Source organism: Cyprinus carpio, chromosome A18, assembly GCF_018340385.1.
Source record: "Cyprinus carpio isolate SPL01 chromosome A18, ASM1834038v1, whole genome shotgun sequence".
Lineage (NCBI taxonomy): Eukaryota > Metazoa > Chordata > Actinopteri > Cypriniformes > Cyprinidae > Cyprinus > Cyprinus carpio.
This window is the reverse complement of record NC_056589.1, coordinates 22036726-22057768: the sequence shown is the minus strand read 5'-3', so window position 1 is coordinate 22057768 and position 21043 is coordinate 22036726. Positions and strand designations below refer to the sequence as shown.

Here is a 21043-nt window from a genome sequence, read left to right as displayed (position 1 = left end):
TAGTTATTCATACTGCTTACATATTTAACTAACAACCTTCCATGACTAAAGCAATATCACATTTAAATAATATTTAAAACACTTAAGCATAAATGTTGTTCAACATAATTTAAACTGACTGTACTGCAGCAGTCTGACAATTTTCCCATTCTTTAAGAAAAGTAAAATGACCTTAACCCGTACCCTTGTGCTGAGAATAATTCAGTCAGTGTGGACTCTGTGGGCAGCTACCTCGATTCTGTCCCATGAGTACTCTGGAGCTGTCATACACTGTCACGTCAACTCAGGGCTGGTCACAATATGAACTGACACTCAAGTAGCGGGTGAACATGATTTCCAAGAGGCCATGATGAGATGAAGATTGTGCTAGCTCAGTAAACAATTTATTTTCTGGTTAACCTTGAATCTAAGGAACTCATCTTTACAAGTTATATGTTGAGATATTTATGAAAATGTATGTTTGAGATCATATGTCACTTTTTCAGGTACTGGCCTATGCTATAGTTTTAGAACAGTTAACTTCTGACAAGATGCCAGACAAGAAATAAGGATGACGCCAGTACAGTCTGTACAGAATTTCTCATCAAATTCAAGCTACCGTTTTCACATCCAACTTTTTGTTTTGGATTGGCACATGTGTCAGAATTCCTGTTCAAACTTGTCTGATCAGGTTGAAGCTTATTGCACTGTCAAACGTAGCTCTCTTCTCATTAGTCCGGGCCCCTTCCCATCAGTGCATGCACTCAAATTAGATTGACATCTAAACTGTTCAGATATACAAAGCAATTTAGATGATATTCATTAGAGCGATGACATAGGCTGATGTGACTCTGACAGGGAGCACTTCTTTCTCTTTCGCTCTCTTATTTTATTACCACTGAGGCGTGACTACCCCACTGAATTCACCATACCAAAGGAACGAAACAAAAAGACACAATGTCAATTTAATTCTGCCAGTACTTGATTGGAAACAAGCTAAGATGACAAAGAGTGCATGTATTTTACAATGACTAAATGTTTAGACTTGGCATGGTAAGAGTTAAAAGATCTGCTCTAAAGAAGAAGAACCTGCAGCACAATGGGGAGATTTAAAAAGAAATAAAATATTTAGATATAAAAAGCCTTTATCCAATTGTGACCAGTCAGAAATAAGGATGCACTCTTGGAACAAAGTGTTTTTTGGACTCTTTTGGATGACTAATAAAAACAATGGTCTTATTAGAATACTGATATTAGGTGAAATTATGCAGTTTAAAAAATATTAAATGTGAAATCATGTATTTGAAAAAAAAGACAAAGAGGCTTTGTTTTTTTTCCTAATTGCATTTTTTTCTTCAAAAAGATTACTGAATCTGTTTTTTTTTTTACATTTACATATATAGATGGCATGCCTCATTCAATGTATTAACGTTCAACAAAATTGATGCAAATTAAAAAAAAAAATGACAAAAATGTCTGACTAAATAGCCTGAACAAATCTGGCTTGAATAAAAATGAACAGGTGATACAAATATTTGGAGAAAACAAAACCATCTGTGTATATATATATATATATATATATATATATATATATATAAAAACAAGTGGCAAATGCAAACTAATAATTTATTTATTTATTTATTCACTTAAGTTTCCATGGCAATTTATATCCACAAAAATGTTTTAAAAATGTTTTAGACGATTAAAATATATACAGTTCTTTAGACATATCTATAAATAAATCAGATTAAGCACAAACACACTACGTATTAAGCACAGGCAAAAATATGAGAAAAAAGTAAGCCATATATATTGTTAGAAGATATGCATTACATAACAGTTTATCTATGTACAATGTACATTCTTCTCTCATCAGAACAGAAACCTCCCCCAAAAAGCTGTTCATCATGAGCATTCAAGAATGTTCAAAATGTTAAGACATTTTTATATATAATAGATTTCTTATACTGTGTATCTACTTGGTAAACCTGGTGGTAGCCACCTTAACTTTAACAGGTTTTTAAAGTTAAATTACCATTACAATATGCATGATCGCAAAGCTTAACCTACAAGGCCAATTGTGTTTGTTAATGCAACAATATATAAGTAACTGTGTATGAATCTTTACATTATGACCCTACTGTCTGTTCTCAACTTGGAGAACAATAAATATCCTGCCATACCATTTTAAATGTATTGTTTTATATGTTTTTCTGTATGTTACAGCGCTGGCACTGGTGGCAATTGCTCCTGACATCCTCTAGCTGGCAGTACAGCAGGAATCACAGGTTTTATGGGAGTGCTTTTTGAATGTTTTGTAATCCTCCGGTTTAGATCCTTAGAAGTAAGTTTAGCCAAGTCTTTTATTTTAAACCCAAGGTGTGACTCAATATGACATATGTATGTAGAACGAGCTTGGAACTGTGTTGCACATTCACTACAGTAGAAAACTGGGTGTCCTGAGTCAACATTCTTTATGAACTTTGTTCTGCCTGTTCGTCTGAGCTGATATTTCACATTGGCCAGCCAGTGGCTGATGGTTGTCATTGATAGACCTGTTATATGTGATATGACCATCCTTTCCTGGGAGCTCAAGTCTGATATCACATACTTTCCATCAGCTGTCTGCCTGAGGCAGGATGCGAACTGAGCCTGCAAAATCAGCAAGTGCTGGGGTTTCCAGTGCGACTGCCTACCCTTACGTTTATGCATCATGGATGTATCCTCTGCCTCATCTGAAGTATGAGAACCCTCTATTTCTGACTGCTCTGCCCTACAAGGAAATGTTGAGGACTTCAAAACTTGGGAGTCTGAGAGATTGCGCAGCATGTCTGATATGTCAGAGAGGGCATTTTCACGCAAAGGACTCACTGGTGTTACAATTTTGGAACTAGTTGATTCACTCACAGGTGCACCAGACACAGAGGAACTCAAAGCTTTGCCTGGGAGAGCGGCAGCTCTGAGACACTGTTCACTTTTTCCTTTGGACAAGTCTATTGGTTGGTCTCCACAAATTTCATGGCAGTCAGAATGCAACTGGGTAAGTTTTGCCGAGTGTCCAGATGGACCGGCAAGAGCGGCCCTTTCAGCCATGCTGTTGCTCATCCTGAGAAGCATACTCATAGGGTCCTGGACAGGCCTTACCGGTTTTGCAGCTTTACCCAGATGAAGGTTCATAACAGACTGAAGGGCACTTAGAGGACTGATAGAGGGTTGTTTTGGCTCAGTGTGGGCAGAGAGTAGACCAGCATCATCATACAGATCTGAAGTGGAGGTGAGGCAAGTTCTGAAATCTTGTGTATGCATCTGAATTTCCTTTTCGTTTGTGTTACCCTCAGAGACATTGCTCATAGATGCAACCATGCTCTCATGACTTGGAGATTTTGACATTAGCGATTTCCCTTTAGAATTCAGCAGCTGCCGGTGTGGGGATCCCTGCCCATTCAAATCATTTAATTGTCTGTCTACTTCAAAAGCCTCTTCTGTTACTTTATTTTCCAGTTTGTCCACCTCCTGGACATTAACTGTGGTTGAGGAAGCTCTTGGAGTGCTTGGAGGTATCAAATGACTTTTGTCTAAGGACTGGCCTTCCTGACTACAGGCTGATTGTTTTAAAGAAGAAATATAGCCCGAGTTGTTTAGAGCAGGTTTCAGTTTGTTTCTGAACTGATAAGCTGCATGAATGCTCTGGTAACCGCCCCCGTAGCTCGGGGCACCCCTCTGTGCTTTGTTAATGGCCGATGTAACTGTATTTTCCAATGACTTTAGAATATCAAAATCCATTTTAGGACTCTCTTTTAGATCATCTTCAGTTAGGTAATCAGACTTTGATGATATGCTGAATTTCTGCTTAACATCATTTATATTTGCAGACTCCTTGCAATCACTGTCTTTCTGAGAAGTAATTTCTTGTGTCTTGTTCTTGCCCCCAGTTGTTACAGATGGGAGGGACGATAACTCCAAGATTCCTGTGGCTAAGAGAGGGGAAGAACATGGTGTACCAGACTGAGACTTCACAGACTTACTTTTGTGATGAGAAGACTTGTCGGTCTTTTGCAATGTTTGGGTGACTTTAACAAAGTGGCCGGTCAACATCATATGAGCACTCAACTGCTGCAGAGAGTCATGTGAAATTCCACACTCCATACATTTGAGGTTCTGAGACTTGAACTGTACACCACGGGTTGTCTTCTGATCTATCAAGTCATCTTTGTTGGTTTGTTCAGAATACATCTGAAAAATATCACTAGCCTGCCCTCCGTTAGGACTTCTTGTCTGTTTTGTGGTGTGCAAAGATTTTGCAACACCCAGCTCAACTGGAACCCTCTTCCTGAACGAAGACACAACTTTAGCAGCAATTGCTGTTCTTGGATCTCTCAGAGGAACCTTCTGGTAATGCTTAGTCTTTATCATGTGCACGCTGAGATCTTGCAAGGATTCAAAAGAGTGTCCACAGTACATACAGCGTAGGACTTTCTGGGCATCTTCCTTTCCCTCCATCTCCAAAAGAGAGCGCTTACGTGGCTTGGACCATGACTTGGCACCCTTACTAGCAGTTTCAAGGTTATCATCACGGTAGTGGTCTGTTTCATTCATATGAACTGTAAGATCAAGCACTGTGTCATATGATGCACTGCAGCTTTTGCATTGGAACTTGCTAGCACCAGTAAAGATGGATCCGTAGAGTTTAGTACTTTGGCGGTAGAGCTGGACAGTGGAGAAAATACTTGGTTCAAGTGCAGCAGGTTGTTTCTGAGAGACCTGTTGGAGTGTCCTTGCGATAGCAGACTGATGCCAGTCATAGCTGTTGCGTCCAGGACTGCTGTTGCTGCTACTGCTACCACTGCTACTGGCCGGCTGTTCGTCTGCATGCGGTTGAGAGGAATTCAAGCTCAAAAAGGACCAGTAGGGATTATTAAGGAAGCTTTTGTAAATAGCCTTCATCTGTTCTAGGCTGTCTGTAATACATACTGAGTCCTCAGAATGGTCTTTTAGAAAATCTGTTGTTGCCTCCTCATTTTTGATCGGGGTGCTGTCTGAATCTGACATGGGGTCACTAGATTCACTTATGTGAGATTCACTGTCAACATCATGACCTGACAGCTCAGGAGTGGGGGAATCTTGTTCATCCACTGGGTTATTGAAGTCTTCTCCCAAATCACTTTCACAGTGTGGTTTCTTTTTGGTCACTGAGCAATCATTTCCAGTGCTTTCGGTGTGTATGGTGGTTTCCTTAACATTCTCTGAATCATAAACTAGAGAGGGAAAAAAGAAAAAAAGATTAATTAATGCCACATAAATTGCACTGAATGGGGTAAACAAACAAAACAATAATTTAGCCTAATGATATTCTTCTTGAAAATAAAGTGAATGGGCCACATCCCACCAGAGGTTGAACTGGAATTGTTCAATACAGGCAATTCATCCTTGGAAAAGAAGTGTTCCTCCATCCTGGCCAACAAAAGTCAAAGTCTTGTGTTCACATTTGAACTGCAATTCTGTATCCTGTTGTCTGCCACAATTCAAATGCAAATCAATTTCTGTAATTGAATTGAAATCTAAAAAACATAAATTCAATTCTGAATGGCACATAAGCACTGGAACATATCAGAGGACCAAGAAATAACCTATATTTCTTCAAAAAACTAAGATTTAGAATTAGTCTGGTAAAGTCTAGTCAAGTGAACATCAAAGATTTTTATCTAATTGTTTACTGTTAAGCATATACTCAGGCTATTTACAAGAGGCTGCACCTGCTGCCATTTGGCCCACCTCTCCACATGTCCACATTTCGAAACACCTGGTGGACAAAAGGTGGACAGATAGATTGAGAGGTTAAGGGAAATGGCATAAGATGGCGGCACATAAGCCACCTGTCACTTTGAATCCCACCTGACCACTGTTCACCTTGGACAGGTGACGTGTTGCGAGAAAGGTGTCTGCTCAAGCACCTCCAGATGACAGATCCAAGGGGACACGGTCGCCCTTCTCTCTGCCAGCTGCCCTCACACCCTCAAAAGAGCCCATCCACCACTGTCCTCCGGGACTGACGATCCCGTCTCCTGACAGCCTGTCCCCTGCTAGTTTGACACTGTCACTCTGACTCCGTAAGTGGAACAAATGCCCCCTTGAAAGCCATACCACCCCCCCCCCCACCACCACAGTCTCTGTTCCACTCTATTCACTCTTGTTTGTGTGCACATTTGTGATTATGTTGCTCATGTCAAAAGGAAAACGCTTGACATGTTAGATGTTTGAAAATACAGCAGGCCTTGCATTACAAGCTAACGTGGTGTGCCGCCACATGTGTGATTCAAGAGCATTGTGGCATGTAATGGTTTCTCTTCCTTTCTCTCTCTTACAAGATCCACCACAGTCTTGACAAGAGTGTTAAAGTACAAATAGCACTCATTTCAAATGATAATACACAATCTCACAAGCCTGCGCTTCTCTCATTTAGCCTCTCACTGGCTGTCAGCCAAGCGGCCTGCAGGATGGGGTCTTTAAAGGATAACTGGCAGGTGCAGGCCAGTCTTATCCCCTCTGTAGATTTGGATTGTCACTAGGTATCCATTACTTGCCAATCTCCTCTGATCGTGCCCGACAGCCTTGATCAAAAGATGTCATTTGAATGGCCTGATTTGGCATGAACTCCAAAGCAGCTCGAAAAGAGGGTGAACCAGGTGTAACTACAATGACATGATCATTTTCCTGCCCTCTCACATCCCTGAGACAATTATGGTGACACACTGAGGGTCCACAATGGCAAATAGCTTTTTTCTTGCACAAATGCCAAAGACTACAAGAGTGTAACTTTTTTTTTTTAAAGAGGGTGGAATAGTTCAGAAGATACTCTTTAGAAGATAACCTAAGAAGAAACCATATACTCTCACAAATGTGTGTGTGTGTGTGTATCAAGACCAACGCCCACTAAATTTAAACACAATCTTTAACCTTGAATGATTTAAATCCATCTCAGGAGGCACTTACCCTAACCAATTATTCTCAAAAGGCTTGATTGACAACCTGGGTGATTTATTAAGCTAATAAAATGTGATGTGTGCAATGAGCTCTAGCAGAACAAAAATCCGGGAGACTTTAGTGGCACTTGCATAATGTGATTTATGTAACTATAACATTTGTCTCCATATGATCATTAGCCATTAACCCCCTCCACCTTATAGACAAAAACAGCACCAATGACATTTGAATTGGAACATCAGGTTCTATATATAATAACATTTGTTTAATGTGAGTGCATAATTGCATACTCTAAGACTGTACATGATTACATTATTTTGTTAATCTCATCTAATGTGATACTATCTAGATCATCTAATTTTTACATCAAGTGAAAATCAGGAAGCTCATCTTGACGTCATTGCATTTAATGCCATACACAGGTCTTGTTAGGTAACTTTGCAATAATAACCAATAAGATGTTTGCTCAACTTAAAAGCTTTCGGTCCATTAATGTTGTGGCTTTTCATCCTTAGAGCTCACATGACTCACACACAACCTCATAGTAAGATACAGATTGAGGTTAACTGTGAGAATTATTCTTGCTTGAGGCCATGCTTATGTATAACACATGACACTTTGACCAAAATAAATCAGCTGAGATGTTGAGATGCGCCCATGCCAAATATAGTGTGTTCTTCTTCTGCAACTGAAGCAAAGAAATTTGTGAATTTTTTAGTCAATCAAAGTGGGCACATAATCAAGAAAGAAAAAGAACTGTGGGCGTATAATGTTACCCTGGGTCTTGCCCTTTCTGTAGTGTTTCTCTTTCTCTTTTGGAGAAACTTAAAACTGACCATTTACAGTAAATGCGGGAAGGCAAACGGTCTATGCTGACTGGAATTCCACTGACCACAAACGTCCTTTCAGGGGAGATATCTCTCTAATTATCACTCCGTGTGCCTTTGATTCCTTTTCCCCTTTGACAACAGTGTGTCTGATGTGCCTCAGCTGCCAAGAGTGATTGGCAACAATTCTATGTGTATCTAAGCCAGCAGCTGCTGAGATGATGGCCCAGCATCAAAGAACTCAGTGAGATGGATGGCACTCATAATTCTACTCTGCAGGGACAAGGTGGGGGGGTTGGGGGCAAAAACCAACATCAAAAAAACCCAGACTGTAACCCACCCACCCCCAACCTTTCAAGCAAGGCTTTGTCCCCGAGTTACCTTCCTTTAATAAGCTTCCGATAACTAGGAATTGGGCTCACTGAGAATACTGAAAGGGTTCGTTGGGAATGCAATACTGAACTCCCAATCTTATCCGGCAATGACCACCCGGTGGACAGATGGTGTCTCTTAACAAACACAGAGAGAAAGCAAAGCTATCCATCATAGAGAGGACATCTAAGACCCTGTGCTCTGTCTATGCCTCTCTAACTCTCAGGTTACAGGCTTACACAACCGACCAAATAATATTCACTGTGATAAATGGTCCTCTAGGCCGCCTACCTCTCATTAATCTCTTTCTTTAAAGGAGCATCCATCATGGAGCAGGGCTAGAGCTGTGGGAGAGAACGCTAGAGTTCATTTACAGGCCAGCTGAGCTTGAGTGATGCATGTCATTTTAAGTTTGGATGGGAATGTGCATATGAACACACATATGATACAAATGTCCACATACATGAATGCCCACACACAAAGGCGGATACATGCACAAATGTGCATTCTTGACAAATAAAGCCAGTTATTGATGGACTGATTGGCTAATTTAAAACATGGTTTGGTAGGAGAAAATTTCGAAATGTTTAAAGCAAGACTTTCCCACTTTTCCCTAAAGTAAAAATTATCATGCATTAAGCTAAATTAGAACTCATTTGTTGCTTTAATTGCTCAACATGCAATATATCTGTCTGTCAATGGCTGAGGTCTCTACCCAAACAGGGCTTTCAATGACTTAATGACCTAACAGCTTAACTCAGCAGTGCGACAATTTATTAAATTTTCTCGCCTGAGTCACTTTCTTTTAGTCTAATGACAAACACTACACAGCACTGCCTCTGCTTTGCTTTCATACATTTGACCTGTATCTCTGACTTCCCAACTTTCTCCCCAGCCTTTTCTGTCTAATTCTCAACAATATTTCTTCTTTCTTCCCTCCCTCGGCGTCTCGGAAAGCCTGCGTGATAGATGACATGTGTCAGGATGCCAGAAGTAAAGGGTGGCAGCGTGATTAACGGCTCTGTTGAAAGGGTAATTGACGGTTTGGCATTGTGCTGATCTTCTCCACCAGGGTTTGGTTTCTGGACCCCTGAGGACCAGACTGACTCATTTTTCTAAAATGGACCGCCAGCTAAAAGCCACCTCCCATGAGAAAGGAGATGGATTCTTGTCTTCTTAACAGAAGATTGATGTTTTCATTGTCAACACAACAAAGTAACATTCATATAAGTTTACGACCACAGTAGAGTGCTAGTTCAAATGAGAGTTTGGACAGTAGGTCAATGTGATGTTTTTGTGGGGGCATGTAGTGATACAACTGTTCTGATATCACAATTAAGAAAACATGTAATTAGAAGATATACATGGCATATTTTACTATTATTTCTAATAAAATTAAAATATTTAGCTTCATTGTTTATTTAAAAAAAATTCTGTCAAGGTCAACAAGTCTCTAAAAATCAAATAATTATTAAATTTTTTATGACAAAGAAATATAAATTAATGTGGTGTGACATCAGAAACTATTTATGAATTAACAATTCATAATATTTGTAAACGAAAACTTCTTTTATTTATAATTTTTTTATTTGAAATTGTGATTAAGATCACACTTACATGTATTCAAGGCGTAAGTACGCAGGAATGTGTATGATTACTTCAATTATTGTATCAGCCGCTGTGTAAATCAGTGGGGTTCTAGCAGTTTTGAAGTTGTTGGCTGTGATTGCAGGCATGCCTGGCTGGAGAGATATGTTGACACTGGTTGGGATTAGGGAATGGTGGGCCTCTATGGTTTCCTGTCCTTTCATCACCACCACCATCAAGCCCAGCTCCTGCGTCACATCCATGCATGACTGATGGCCGCTTGTCCGGATGACCTGCTTCGCACCTTAGATCTGACAGCGACTGATTTTACCCTTAGAAAGAGGGAGAAGGCAGGGCCTGGAGTCGCGCCCAAAAGAGCCTGAGAAGCGAGAAGCTTTTTGGCCAGGGTGGCCCGTGGGATTTGCGGAGGCGTGTCCAATTAACTCACATTATCAACCCACACACAGACAGAGAGAGATCTAACTAACAGAGTTGAAGCAAAGTACAACTCTCAAAATAGATTTGATGTCTAATCTGTCATTCCAAATATGGCTCAAAGACAGATGAAAACATTAGTTTCAGAAGGACTGCGTTTCCACATGTTTGTCTTCTCAAAACAGTTCGAAATCGCCTAGACTCCAGACTGGCACCAAAAAGCTCATTTGTCACAGAAAGGTGTTAAATTGGGTTATGGGCAATTGGGCAATAGGAAAGGCCAGCAGGAGTGGCTAATATCACCTTGATTACATCAAGGAAGCACAAACCTAATATGACTTGGAGACAGGCGCATAGCTTGTCAACTCCAATCATTACACCTGTCAGGAATCCATCAAGTTTACAGCTAATTGGGTGTGCTCAAATTAAGCAAAGCGAAAAAAAAATTTACACAAAGCTGTGCAAACCTTTAGGGCAAGAGAGAAAGATGGGTAAAGAGTACATTTCTCTGAAATCTCTCATTAAAACTTCACCTACAAGATCGTGATTGAGCTTTACATCACCTGTGTGAAACAATGCATCAGAATCAATAAGTTAAAAGTAACAGTCCTAATTTAAGTGGCTCAGTCTGTGACCACATCACCAAATGTGTTGTTCATACCTGTAAACCATAAACTCATACTTGTAAACCACATGGTCACCACTCTGCACAGCGCCTGTGAGTGAAGTTTAGAGGAGCATACTGATGAAATAAAAGCTCATGCAAGCTTATGAGAAAAAGAAGGAGAGCACTCACATGGCCTTGCTCTGATTGACCATTAAAGCCTTTGATGGATGAGGCTGTCACAAGGATAACAATTAAATCCAACATGAGACAAAGCTGTTCTGACAGGCCAGTCTAACAGAGCAAACCATACCCCTCCATTAAACTCCACATCATCTCTGCCTCAAACACACACACACACACACACACACACAAACAGATAATGTTTTAGTTAACATTAATGGAGTTTCAGTGGTTCCCACCTCTTTAAAGAAGTTAAAATAATCTGAAATGGTTACGTGTATGCCATGCGTGTGTCAATGATGCATGAAGACACACTTTAGCTGATAAAAAGGACACATAAAAAAATCTGGTTCAAAATGCTAGCTAGTGGTTTCACACAGTTTTGAGAAATAGACCAATTTTTACTAAAACACTTTGCTTGCACCTTAAATATAACATACATAATTTAATCATTATTTTAAAAAATAAACATGCTTTTCAATGCAATATATAAATTTTAAATTATTTTAATAATAATTATTTATTTTATATTTACTTTCCTATCATGCATTTTGAGTTCCAAATGTCAAGTTTATTAGGGTTAGTCCATTTGTCTTGTAAAAACAACAAGCTTTTCATGAAAAATATCCAAAGCAACAACTTAATGACCTTGATATACAGATGAGGGTCTAAATGGGTCCTTTCTATGTTTAAGGTTTTTTTTTTTTTTTTTTTTTTTTTGTCACATGATAACAAAATGGCTTCCTGGCTGTTTGTCATGCCACAGAGTTTTTCAAATAGGCTATTAATATTTTAAAACAAAACTGCTTTGCCCCTTAAAATAAAAAAAATAAAACATTATGTCAAATGACTTATAACAAGACCTCTCTCTCTCAGCAAATTTCTTTAAAATATATTTATTCTTTTCTTTCTTTCTCGTTTTCTTGTCCTTTTATTAAAACAATATCCAGTTACATCACTATTTTGACTCCATCAAATTCCACACAAATTCCATCAAAATGACTTTTGATTAAAAATTAAAGGCACTGTCATAATTCAAAATCTGTAATCAATAATCTTTTTAGAAACTGAATTTTGTGGCAAAAAAAAAGTATCCATCAACATGACAAAAAGTATGACTGAAATTGGAAAAAGGAAAATGAGTTATACACGAAAATAAAAATCCATGCAATTAAACGTGATTATACAGTGGCCTACCCAGATAACGTTCTTTATGGTAGTTTGTAAATGCAAGGCATTATAAACCAAATGTAGGCTACATAACGGTTAAAAGAGAATAAACGCAAGAGGACAGATGCAAACGAGCATCTTAATAAAATCAGTTCAGATAAACTTACCTGTCGCTCGTTTCGGCGCCTGCTGTTTTATCCTCGGCATACTTGCGCGCAGATTGTGTGTCTATAAACGCAACCTGAAAAGATATTCAACAATAGCTATGCTCCCAACCAGACGTGTCACCATTAAAGAACAGTGCGGCGCAGTCACAAAAGCTACGACACTTCGCATTAGGCATAAGAGAAAGCCCAGGTGCTCCGTGTTCAGCGGTGGTCTTTGTTTAAAGCCCGTCTGTTGGAATGATGAGGAAAACTGCACGGCAGGACAGTAACGCCTAGCCGCTCGCTCACTACGAGTTTTTCACGTCACTCAAAAGTCCGCGGCAACCGATTCCTCAGAACGCAGAAAGTAAGGGGGCGTTCACACGTGCGGCTGCGTTCAAAACAGCTAGATGTAGTGAAACGGAATGGCGCTGAACGCAGTTTTAAGTCGAAATTAGAAGTTAATAAAAGTTAGACGCCTTTAAACTCGACAACGCGAGAGGCGATGAGACATAAGAGCGACACAACCAACCAAAGACATCATATGTGGATTAAAAAAGAAAACTAAACGATAGCAGACGAAACGCGTCCTGTGCTCCTATCGGTCACTCCCTCGCACACATAACGCCCAAAAATGCAGTCCAAGTAGGCAGCTCATAACGTTTTGAGACACTGCCAATATGTCACTTAAGATGGCATTAACAAGACCGCTTACACTGACAGGAAGGAAGGATGTAACTTAACCCTTTAATGGACACGCTGGAAAAAAAATAGTTTTGGGACATTAACAACAAGCAGTAGCCTATTTAGTATTTTTAAGCATAGCCTATACCAAATGGTTGATATGTCAATTAATGGTTAAAATGCATTTTTCATTATTATGCATTGACTTAAATAATTTACATCGAAATAAGACGTACATTTTATCATCACTACACTATAAATAAACTTGAAATCACTGTAATCAAAAATATGTATGTTTTTTAAATACATGCTTGAAAAAATCCATCAGTGGAAAGCCCTAGGCCTAATATTAATAGAGATTTGAAAGTGCACTTATCTAGATGTCTCAAATATTTTTTGAGCAAGTTTACTGAAAAGAAAACCTCATGCATTTGCTATGTAGTTAATTGGATCCGCTCAGCAAACCTTCTGAAGTTAAATCAAAATATGATTTCCTTTAAAAAAAATCACAAAAATGATCCCACATGTTATGATTGATCTCAGTATGCTTTACATACTGAAATGATGCTTGTGAAAACAGTGTATTCTTGAAAGCAAAAAGAAAGCAAAAGAAACTAGTGAACTTGAATCTGAATGAAAGAGATGTCTCAGTCAGTTTGCCTATAGTTCAAAACATTTTTCAGTTGCATTTCATAAATCAAAAAGTGGTTAAAGGGTTAATTAACCTTCACTGATTATACCCTGATTAAGCTGTACATTAACTTTTTTCTTCCATTGTCAATCCTTTAAAGAACATGCAAAAAATTCTTTATTCAGTAATAAAAATAGCAAACAATATAGCATCTTTTATATTCATTCAGATATTTATAAATGTCTCAAAACTTCGATTTAGGCTATGTTATCAGATGTTCACATTTAAATGTACGTGAACTGACATATAAAACATTTAGAAAGTTATTATAAAGTGTTTAAGAAAACTTAGAAATTTTTGCCACTCATACTTCCGTAAGGATAATACATGATTATCCTTATTATTCCATACATAATAGTGATTTTATGTTTTGAGAAAAAAATGAGAAAACAAATCTGATTAATAACTGCCATTTTAATATTTTAATGTGTTAGACATATTTGCAGAAATCAAACAATGAGCACCAAAATAACATTTTCTACAAGAAGTAAAAATGTTAATTTCTTTCACAGTGTTTTGCAATTCTGTAAGCCTTTCAATGTTGAATTCTACTGAAAACCAATAAAAGAAGTTTGTTGTGGGTGTCTCTGTTGTATTTCCTGCAAACAGTCTCTTGAGTAATCAAAACTGCATGACCAAAACAAGCTTGCCCTGAGGACTTTCTTTACAAATCAGCACTGTCTGAGGATGTCTTTTTAAGTACTGTAAAGTCATTCAGATGTGGGGTCAGAGTTCTGACCGTGCCATTAAAATGCAGGCAGAGACATAGTGCTCTCATTTAACTGCTCAGCTGCATCATATATCATCCCACTGCCACAGCGCTGCATTAGAGAGGATCTTTGATTTTTACTTTTAGAGCAACATAAATCAAAAGCAAGGCGAGGTCTGCCAGTGACATCCTTGTATTGGTCCTCACGGAATGGGATGGAGAGGGTTTGTTGATTGAGGTCAGGAGCAAACGGATATGTTGTACTAAACACAAAACAGTTGCAAATGAGCAAAAGAAAATACTGTATAATCAATCAAAACTGGTTAGTTTTCATGAAATGTAATGGTTGTTACATTTTAAAACATAGCAAATGTTATTTCATTGCTCATTTTCTGATTTCTGTAAATAAGTCTGTTACTTTGCTAAGTTGATTCTGTTTAGCACTCAAAAGGCTGTAACTAGTCAAATATGTCTTCTCTTGTTTGAGCTTGTGCAACGATGTCAGAGCAAACATTAAGGAAGCAACTGTCTCATTACCCAGTCCGCTTTGGTCTTCCCCATCTCAGAGCAATCTTGTCAAGCAGCATCTGAAACTAGAAGAGACATCTGCCAGCAGGACACCCACCCTCCCTACAGCTCACAGGAGGGTGTATTTGAGCCACATGTCCATCAGTCCTGTTGTGAAGATTTCATTTTATCTCCTCCTGCCCGCTCTTTGCCACTGTTTTGAGAGGTGCTGTCCTCCACTTTGATCTATGATGAACAGATGACCTTTTTCCCAAGTCAGGTGTCTGACTCTGTAACATCATGTTCTAACAGTGTGTCAAAACAGCATGGCTCACCTTCTCCAACTCCGGTTATTTGTCTCGGATAGACTCACAAATCTGTTTTGAAGAGATCTATGGTGAGGTGAATGTGTTGGGGATGGCAGCACCAGGGTATATTATAAATGTAAAAAAAAAACAGAGGGAAAGCTAAACTCTATTGCATTTTAATAATAATTGGATAATTCTATGCTAGAAATAATTTTCATACTCATTTTATAGTGCCACATTGGGAAAAAGCCCACTGACCTGGATCGACATGGAACGGTACGCTTTCCCATCATTCAACCTGATGGTGGAACTGTTTTTTTTTTTTTTTATTTTAGGCAATAACAATGGAAATGCATTTTCGGAGCTTTTTGAAAGGCAACAAGCGGTGCTGCGGTATTCTCTGTTGCTTTAAAAGATGGATGCTAACAGATTGTCATTGTTTTGTAATGATGACTGTGTAAAAATTATTTATTATTGGTTCCCCCCGCCCAACCTCCAAGATCTTTATACTTCCAGACAGAGGAAAAGGGCTAAGAAAATCACTTAATCTTTACTGTGTAATTCTATGTATGTCTGCACTATCATGTATGTTTGCATAATATGTGTATTATTCACTATTCACTATACAGTATTCTGCACTGGAAGATCTTGTCACCAAGTCAAATTCCTTGTGTGTGTAAACATACTTGGTAATAAATCTCCTTCTGATTCTGATTAATTTAGAAAGATTTTTAAAACTATACTGTTTTTGTCCATGGTGTGAATGGGCCTTTAAGGTGCATATACAGATATAAAATAAACCTAGCCTGAGAAATATTCACTAAATATTCTGTATTAATTATTCAATTATTCAATTATTATTATTTTTATTTTTTTTGTACTCATGATGTTTGTCTTTTGGGTTATTTATGTCTGAGAGTTGTACCAAGACAAATTCCTATCAACTTGTTGACATGGCAATAAATTTATTGAATTGAATATAACTGTGACAACTTGCCCCAGTCTCCCCTATTAAAAGAAATTTCATTTATGCAGTTATCACTGAGAAATGTTTCATTAATATGACCACACCACATTCACATTTCCACTAATCCAACTTCCTCTCCAGGATGACAGCAGAGGCACGGTCATAGGCCGCTCTGAATAGATAATTAAGCCTTGATCTTAAAATATAAATGTACAGATGGGGCTTATGGCAAAAATGAAAATTTTTCACCTTTAACCACCATTAGTTTGACAGTGACGCAGTTCCCTTCAGCGCGAGAATACAGTGGGCCGAGTTCAGTCAGGTGAGAGGTGACAGAGCCGTATGGTGGATCTCCTGCCAGTGACAGGCTGTCATTTGGAGATGTGTGCCATGTGGCTGTCTCTCAGCCTGTCTTTGAGCTGAAGGATGACCCCTCCTGCTCATTGGGGCTTCACCGGCCATGCCATTCCTGTCTCGCAGCTCACACGTCTGACAGGAGACATGACGTCCGAGACACATCGACTCCATCTTCAGGTAGGCCTGTCTTAGGTTTTCTGTGATAGTTCAGGAAAAGAGAAAATGAGAAAAAGTGTATTGTGTCTCATTCTTCCTGTAAGTGTAAAAGAGGTTGTTATTATGCTTTAGAAATTTGCATACTGAAAGCTATTGTGTGTCTTTCAAACCAGTCTGAAGTGTTTTGATTAAGGTGAAAGATGTACTTATTAAGATTTGGAGGATATCTTTACCAAAAATCCATCATCAGTGACATAAATGCATTTTTGCAATTAACTGTCCTTGCTGATAGCGTAATTTAACTTGATTTGTGGCTACTGGCAGGAGGACAAAATGAGTATCAATTCATCAATAACAAACAAATACATCACAAATGTAATTTTCTCACACACCGTTTAGTAAATATTAAAAAACCATATCCAAGGACATGTATGGAGCTCATATTATATACTTACTGTATGTGTAAGCATACATTAGATATGTGTGTATTGGGTCTGTCAGTGTAAAACAGCATAATAATAAAAGACAGGAAAGATTCAAGTTACATTTTAAGTTACCATTTACCACATACTGCACATCTTCAAATAATACCCATCTCAAACTCAATCTACCCGCCCAGTTCTCGAGAACTTCCTGAGAGGTTTCTGACCTGCTGCATCACAGTCTGCTATGACAGCTGCACATCCTTAGACCGGAAAGCCCTTCAGCGGGTAGTCTAAACTGCCCATCGCATCACTGAACTCGGCCACTGGCCATCGAAGACCTGAATAACTGTCGCTGCCGGCAAAGGGCTCTCCAGATCATCAGGGATTCCATCCACCACAGCTACAGTCTGTTTTCTTCCCTGCCATCTGGAAGCCACATAGACACAAACACAGACCACAACATTTTCATCCCTTGAGGTGTAGCATAAGCTACTCTGATCTCTCTTTCACTGTCATCTGACTTACACAAACAAATCCTCTATACAAACCTAATACCAAACCACAAAATACAGATGCTTTATTTTACTGCTATTGCAACACACACACACACACACACACACACACACACACACACACAATATACTGCATAAATAAATCTTCATCCCACTTTTTAACTCTAGCTGAAAGTTAAAAGTAATAGAATAATATGTTTTTTGTTGCAAAAAATAGTTGCTAAATGCTTTTGAAATGGAATTAATCATTTTCGAGACAAATGTGGATCTGTTTTTCTTTGCATATGGCCCTAGAGCAACAGCAATGAAAAAAACATAGCAGAAGTGCTCTTCATTAGATAATCTTTCTCTCAAATGAAGTGCTTTTTAAACTATGTTCTAGACTTTATTCATTGACAAGAGACACAAAAGCAAATGGTTTAAGAAAGATAATGAGAAACAGGAAAATAAGTTCATACAGGAAACTGCTGCCTATAGGTCTATAAACTAGAACTACTGTTAATATTATATAATATTATGTGTGTGTGTGTTTATATATATATATATATATATATATATATATATATATATATATATATATATATATATATATATATATATATATATATATATATATAGCTTATGGTGAATTAAACATTAATGAGACAAATTATTAATCATCATGAACAAAATTAATGCAGAGCGAGATAGTCAAACAGGGTGTCTTTTTTTTAAAGATGTAAGCACATTGTCCTCCCCTGCTGCAATATCAGAGTAGCTGGACATATTTGCATGCTCAGCGCTGTGTGTCTGCAGTAATTCATCATTGGTCTCTGAGGTATTTGAAAGCATCAGCATCCGTCAGCAAGCTTATGTCAATGGCTCTGTTTTTAAAAGAACAAAAGAATTATTTCTCATCAGTAAAGCACTTAGTTTTAAATAGCCTGTTTTATGTGTCTCCAAAAATATCCCCAACTGCAGTGGAGGAAAAAACCATACCTAATGGCCTGTAAGACCACAATATTGACAAAATAATTAGAAAAATAATCAATGGCCAAACTATGTAACTGTGGAATGAGATTGTAGCCTTTGCCCAGTGAAGCATAAAACTGCTACAACAGATCTGCTCTAAAAACCTATTAATATTCAAAGATTTATAGAAATACATAAAAATGACAACAAAAGACCATTTATGCTCTAAAACCCTAGTTAAAAATATATAAATATTATTATACTAATATTCTAAGATTTATAATGCATGTTTTAATAAGTCATTTTAAATAAATGATAAATATATCTGCTCTAAAATCTTAAAAGAAATCACAGAATTTATATACTGGCACAATGACACAGTATGCACTGTTACTGAAGGCTTAACTCAGGCTACTGTATAATTGATATACAGCCTGTATAAAACATGACAACAAAAGTCATACCAGCTATAAAACTATACAACTAAAGAGTTGTATATATGTATAAACACGTCCACACGATAAACCTGTAGTCCATAACTTTTTTATTTTTTTTTTGGTTAAAAATTATCCAAAAACATTTTTTTTTAAAGTACAAAAGCAGCCAGTGTTCAAAACTATCTACTAACTTCAGCCTGATTCACAGCAGTAAACTTGTAATAATGTGTTTTAATTTGAGTGGTACTCTAGGTTTTCGCTGGAAATATGAGCATGCCGCCGTTCGTCTTTACGTCATTACGTCATGGCTGTAAACATAAAGAAGGAGTCCTGGCCAGTAGGCTATAGAATAATTACATTTATCATTTTGATGGCAGATTGTAAATGACAATCATCAGTGACAACTGGAGATACACCCGTAGTCAAAAGAAAAAGACTTCAGCCCGCAGAGTGGCTACAGAAAAAAATATTGCTGTTTTAAATGTGCATCTGATTACAGATACATGGGTTAACATAAGATTTGTATTTCAAAGAGAACCAGTCCTAAGGAACGGTTATTTGGTTTTGGGTAAAAATAACTATTTCTACAGGTAACGCTAATACACACTTAATACACGTACATAGTCACACAATGCTTTTGAGAACAAAGTAGGCTATACCAGTAATAATATGCATGGTTTGATGTGATATGAGCTAAGTGATCGTTAGATTTAATCACAATTGGTAGCGTGATTTATTGTTATGTTTTTTTTTTTTCTTAGTTGGTCAGAACAAAAGTGGCAGCCATGTTACTTACTTGTTCAGATGACATTTTCTGTGAAAATTATTATTTTGGACATACTTAAGACGTAGAATCTGTGATTCCGAAGTACAGAATATCCACACCAGTGCGGTGACTGACAGCCAGACAGCCTTGAAACATTAGATTCATCCACGCTGAGGAGCCATGCCGATACACAACCCACGTAAAGAAGATAATTCCGCAAATAACTGCAATTCCAAGTTTCAAACAGAGATGGCAACAAAGAGGCAAAACTTATGGACTGCAGCTTTAAGGGATAGTTCACCCAAAAATTTAAATTCTGTCATAAATTACTCACCCTCATGTTGTTCCAAATCAATATGACCTTTGTTCATCTTTGGAACATAAATTAAGATATTTGGATGAGATCTGAGAGCTTTCTGACCCAACACAGACAGCAAGGTTACTACCACAGTCAAGGCCCAGAAAGGTACCAAGAACATCAACAAAATGGTAGATGTGACATCAGTGGTTCAACCGTAATTTTATGAATCTATTATAATACTTTTTGTGCGCAAAAAAAACCCTAAAATAACAAATTTATTCAACAATTCTCCCCCGAGTTACTGCCATTAACGAGAGTAACACAACGCATGCGTCATGTTACTCTCGATAATGGCGATAGATGGTAACTCGGGGGAGAAGAACTGTTGAATAAAGTTGGTATTTTGTAGTTCTTTGTACAGAGAAAGTATTCTCGTAGCTTTGTAAAATTACGGTTGAACCACTGATGTTACATGAACCATTTTATCAATGTTCTTACTACGTTTCTGTGCCTTGACGGTGGTAGTTACCTTGCTGTTTATGGAGGGTCAGAGAGCTCTCAGATTTCAACAAAAATATCTTAATTTGTTTTCCAAAGATGAAAGAAGATCTTACAGGTTTGGAACGACATGAGGGTGAGTATTTAATGGCAGAATTTTCATTTTTGGGTGAACTATACCTTTAACGTCCAGGGTTCGTAGTTCCTTGCAGCAAATTGGCGCCCCTAGAGCAGTTAGCTAAACTTCAACTTTTGTTTTATTTTATTTTATTATTATCATTATTATTATTATTATTATTTATTTTATTTTTTTTGATGTGTAAGTCAATAATCAAATATGATAATACTTTTATTTAGTTTATTAAGTTTAATTTCCTTTAGCACACTCTGACCAAAGACCATAGAATACCTTTAATGGGACTTTGACTCTGGCTTACTTAATCTAATTTTAGTTACTGAAATTGCGGGACTGTTAAAATGTGTATTCACT

At 37.8% G+C, this 21043-nt stretch overlaps 1 protein-coding gene across 1 annotated transcript; it reads right to left on the bottom strand.

Moving 5' to 3' along the window:
* Positions 1 to 1666: 1666 nt before the first annotated feature.
* Positions 1667 to 12976, bottom strand: LOC109109055 (teashirt homolog 3-like). The gene is made up of 2 exons (XM_019122168.2): positions 12306 to 12976; positions 1667 to 5234 (listed from the first exon to the last, which is right to left on the bottom strand). Exons 1-2 carry the CDS (start codon positions 12343 to 12345, stop codon positions 2200 to 2202), a joined length of 3075 nt encoding a protein of 1024 aa, XP_018977713.1. The 5' UTR covers positions 12346 to 12976; the 3' UTR covers positions 1667 to 2199.
* Between the last annotated feature and the right edge of the window lie 8067 nt (positions 12977 to 21043).

What these genes read in the sequence shown, in the direction of transcription:
- LOC109109055 (XM_019122168.2), bottom strand. Translation starts at nt 12,345, where the DNA reads ATGCCGAGGATAAAACAGCAGGCGCCGAAACGAGCGACAG. An exon ending in GGCGCCGAAACGAGCGACAG is followed by an intron (nt 5,235 to 12,305) that starts GTAAGTTTATCT and finishes TTCCCTCTCTAG; the next exon opens with TTTATGATTCAGAGAATGTT.